We start from the raw sequence: 5,000 nt of genomic DNA on the forward strand, positions 1-5,000 counted from the left end.
CGTCAACCCAAAATGAATGGTATTCGGTTTACGATTTTACGGAATAATTGCTTTCGTTTTCGGTTTTATACACTTCATTGAAATCCGTGACATGCATGATCACTGTGAAACTCGGAAAACCGCGAAGTCCAAATATAACAATTATATTTCTGCAATGTTAATTGTATGTATAGTGATAAAGCAAAGTAAAACCCACAATAAGATACTATAAATAATCATACCAGTGTTTACGGATCTGCGAGTTTTGTAGTAAGAAACTGTATCATCTTTCTTTGCCCTCTCTGTTGCTGGAGTTCTTTTAAGAAGCTATACCACTTTTTCGTGATCTGTCAAAGTGCAGGAATGGTCCACCCTTAATTCAATGAATTCATTGGGTGTCAGTAAAGAGGTAACTGGGTTGTCAACAATATCGACTCCCTATGTAAAAAGAGTGGAGGCAGCCACGTCCCAATTCAAGGTAACTTAACCCTTAAAACTGTTGGCTTAGTCTTCTGGTTTCTTATTCTGTTTTTCTGTTATCCATTATATACTGTGCATACTGTTTCTCTGTGCTCACTGTTCCTCGGTGCATAAGTTTCCTCTGTGCCTACTGTTCCTCTGTGCCCACTGTTCCTCTAATCGAACTTCATCACAAGAGAATGAACAGTTCACTAAGGATCATATTCTCTGGAGTTCTCTGGGTCGTTTCCAATAAAATGACCGCTCCATGACACTGCAACGGATTACAACACCTGAAGAGTGTTAAAACTTGCGCTTCTCAATTAAAAGTATGTTAGGAATCCTAGTACGCCGTACTAGCATTCCTTTGAAGTACTTACAGTTAGGGCTTCGTGCGTCCCATCATTCGGAGTTTAATTGTGACCCGAGACCACACAAAAATAACTGGAAGCGTGGATATATATTGAACATCATGCTAAGCGAAAATAAAACTATCTCGACCCGATGTACAAGCGTTCTTATTTCCCACGGAAAATTCACAAATATTTCCTTGTGAGTATTCCGTGCACATGAAATCAACTGCCCTGTCAATCAGTAACATTTCCGCAGTGATGTTTGGTCGGGGGTCTCTTTATCTATTCGCAAAATAAGTATTTTTTTGGCGATTGATACAACATTTTGTTCACCTCAGTGTCGCACGGGTCCGTCTGTAAACAGCACTTGACCAAGAGAGCAACCGTTATAGTCCACGTACTGATTTCCGCGAACACAATACCGACTTAAACTGAAGCCTCTTACGCAGACTTTGGAAGTAAGGTTTGCGTGACGAGCCAAAACACTCTGCGTGTGTGTTGAATCCATCCGGCCATGCTGGCTCGAACTACGACAACAAGAGTCAGAGGACTTTAATATAAAAGATGCAAATATACGTAGAGTTTAAGTTTATGCAAAAAGTGTTTCCGTTCTTCCCCATAACAATTTTTCCACCCCAGTGTTGATTTGCGTTAATTGTTGATTTCAGTTTACAGTGTCCCCAATTAATGCTCCAGCGCTAGAAGACTAGACACTTAAATAAAGTTCCTTTCCTTACTTTCCTTTCCTTTCCTTTTTAAATTCGTGGAGTAGAGTATAATTTTGAAATAAAATCTCTACTCTTACTTTCTCTAGCCCAGTCGATGCTGTAACTGAGCATTCTATGTGGGTGACAATATTTTGACACGAAATAAGAGTACTCAAGGGTCTTTCAAAAAATCTTTATCTGGGCCAGTACAAACCTAGTTTTGTTCCGGTGTCTGACATTTGCAGACTGCAGACTGCAGACTGGCTATAAATAGCGCTGATAAACAGTATTTAAGTCTAAACACCCGTTTTAAATTGCGCTGATAAACAGTAGTTAAGTCTAAGAACCCATTTCAAATAGCGCTGATAAACAGTATTTAAGTCTAAGAACCTATTTTAAAACGGTTAGCTTTCAATTATTGAAAGCTAATCGTTTTACAATGGGTTCTTAGACTTAAATACTGTTTATCAGCGCTATTTGTAGCCAGTCTGCAGTCTGCGGTCTGCAAATGTCAGACACCAGTTTTGTTCTATACTCCGTTTTTGAAAACTCAGACCTTGCTTCATACCTAGTCCGCAGTCCGCGTTTCATACTGACCGTACAACATACAAACGTTTTGCAATTTCAACTAAAACCTTCAGTGAGCTGTTGCTCGTCGTTTTGAGAAGCCAAAAAAGTATCCACTTTAACGCTATGGTTGATAATTATGGCGCGAAACACTTTTTTCCACCATTCTCATGTCGGACTTCAATTCACGTCGTCAGCCTATTGCTATTTCGTTGCTCTGCGCCTTTTTCACAGTGTTTTGTATTCAGTCCGCGTTTTATACCTGGTCCGTATTTTATACCCGGTCCGCAGTCCGCAGTCTACCTTTTATACTGATGGTTTTTTCTTCGCGTGTCTTTTGGCTTGCCTTTTACTGTTATCGTGTAGCATGAAAATTTTGCGGGACTTTTTTTTTTCCGGATTGGCGATTTTTTGAGGTTTGCGGGAATTCGGACTGAAATTTCCGCTGGGAACTAATTTTTGCGGTTTTCTTTTCAAGCAGCAAGACTATTTTCATTTTCTATTACTTTTTGGTAAAAAACCTTTCAATCATCAAGATCGTGGAAAAAATGTTTCATCCTGGAGGCCTTGGAAAATGATTAACGTGAGCTTTTGATTGACTGCTTTGAGTTCGTTTCGTATGCCCAAGAGACTGGAAAAGTATTGACTAAACCCTTTGGTCGTTTCGTTTTGTTTGTAGCAAACTCCTGTTGCTTTTTTTCAATGCAATAACAAAATAAACGATCTTTTTGACCCCAATATGTGGATTAAAAACTATTTTTAGTCATATTAATGGAAGTAAATTTTTACGGTTTTTTAATTTTGCTCCTTTTTTTCTGCTGGAACTTATTTTTGCGGATCAAGTACTATCCGCGAAATCCGCAAAAATTAAACCCCGCGAAATAAAAGTGCTACACCGTAACTCCTGGGTTTGCGATACCATTTGGTGTAAACGTAAACCAAAAAAACATCTGACCTGTCATCACATTAGACTTAAAAGAAGAGAAATTATGAAGCGAATCCAACATGTTCAGTCCTTCCTTAGTGTGTGGCATAAACGTTTTCTTAGTGCAACTCTTGACACGCATGACATGCAGGAAAACGTCCGTTTGAGCAATTTGCAGTTGGTTTTTTTGCAGACTATTTTACTTAAAGGGGCTATGTCACGTTATTTTAAGGTGTTTCCGGAAAATCTTTAGTTAATCACGAGTTTAAAACTCTAAAATGGTAATGTAGTATTCTTTTAACGACAAAATTATCGTTACATCACAAACGAAATGATTCTGAGAAAAAAGCAATCTTTATCCAGGCGATTTGTCATAATTTTGAAAAACGTTGGGCTGACTTTTTTTTAAGATTACCCAAATGTAATCCATTTCAATCTTGTACATTTATGTCCATCCATGCTTCTCTTTCCTTTTGAAGTATTTCTTTTATGTTTTTCAGCAGTTTTAAGTGGTTCTTGCAATGTTTCATCTTATTTTTTTGGGCATTTTGGGAAAAATAAGGAACGCAAAACAAGTTATCGAGTGTCTAGTCGTTCTAACGCTGGAGCACTAATTGGGCACAATGTAAACTGAAATGAACAATTAACGCAAATCAAATCGAGTGCTCTCATCACTGCGCCATCTCTGCACCCAAAATCATGGATTATATCATTTTAAGTGATATATCCCCTTTAAAGAAGAAACGAGTGAGTTTCACTCAACAGTGTGTTTTGTTATCTTTGAACTGAATTTCTTACCAAAGCTATAAAGAGTAAAAGACCTCAAAACGGGACACGACATTACAAAGTAATTCAGCATGTGAGCCAAAGGGCTACTGCTGGCATGACGTCTGGGTGACCCCACAAATGGTCTACATCAACCACCCCCCCCCCCCCCCCCTCTCCCCACTTAATAAATATTAAGTTTACTTAAAAATTCTAGCGCTGGAATTTGCAACGGTGAATGTAAATTGATAAATAGGTCTCCCAATATATTCTAAAAATCTCACATGAATGCCTTGTAAACAAATAATCCCAATCAACAGTCCTTCAACCCTATAGGCCCACTCAAAAGTTTTTCCGATTTCTCACGCACTGAAATAAACCTTCAGTGCACCAATCGTTAATACTTATTATTAGTAGCCTCGGGAATTATCAACAATTTTACAATTATTTTCCAGGCAGACCGTGACAACTATGGTGGACATGGATCTGTCGAATATCGCCTGGATTTTGTCCTTTGGGGTAGTTGCAGCTCTAGCAATTACTGGAAACGCACTAACCATCGTCATATTTGTGAAGAAATTAAAACCCAGGCGGCCCCAGTTTCCTCTCATAAGTTTGGCTGTGGCAGACCTTATGGTTGGAGCAATAACAGTTCCTCTTTTTATCGTCACAAATTGGATCACGAATTTTCAATACAAGAACGTCCTTTTAATCGTCATCCTAGACTGGACTGACATGTTCACTGGTTTTACCTCGATTTTCACTTTAACGGTGATCGCATTGGAGCGATTGTTAGCCATTGGTTGGCCTTTTCGTCACCGAGCACTAAGCGGCAAAGCTTATGTAGTTGCTATAGCAACACCGTGGATCCTAGCATTTACCGTTGCATGGACCGTAATTATATTCCGATACTTGAGTGTCCAACCAATTCCCTTTCTAGTCGTTTTCTTTATATTCCTATTTGCACCCATTATTCTGTCCTGTGCTGCCTACCCTCTGCTCTTGTTCAAAGAAATATGTCGACGTAGAAAGACTTGTACAATTCCAGGGGGAAGAGAATTTAAGCTGGCAAAAACTGTAGCGTTGATAACGGGAGCATTTCTTGTTACCTGGCTTCCATTTCAGATATTTTTGTTGATCATTAACCTATGTATTTCGTGTAGGGAATTATCCCCAGTGCTGGGCATGATCTTCAAACTTCTCCAATACGGAAACTCGGTGGTCAACATATTCATTTATTCTTTT

The 5,000-nt window shown here is 38.9% G+C and overlaps 1 protein-coding gene across 2 annotated transcripts in view; it reads left to right on the plus strand.

Moving 5' to 3' along the window:
- LOC138021456 (adenosine receptor A2a-like) overlaps window positions 1-5,000 on the plus strand; it is a 37,307-nt gene that overhangs the window by 31,423 nt on the left and 884 nt on the right. For both annotated transcript variants that reach the window (XM_068868338.1, XM_068868339.1), the window contains exon 2: window positions 4,211-5,000. This exon is cut by the window's right edge and continues 884 nt beyond it. In XM_068868338.1, the coding sequence (XP_068724439.1) occupies window positions 4,227-5,000 (774 nt within the window). In that variant the 5' untranslated portion in view covers window positions 4,211-4,226. The remainder of the gene's footprint in view (window positions 1-4,210) is intronic.

Source organism: Montipora capricornis, chromosome 10 (assembly GCF_036669925.1).
Source record: "Montipora capricornis isolate CH-2021 chromosome 10, ASM3666992v2, whole genome shotgun sequence".
Lineage (NCBI taxonomy): Eukaryota > Metazoa > Cnidaria > Anthozoa > Scleractinia > Acroporidae > Montipora > Montipora capricornis.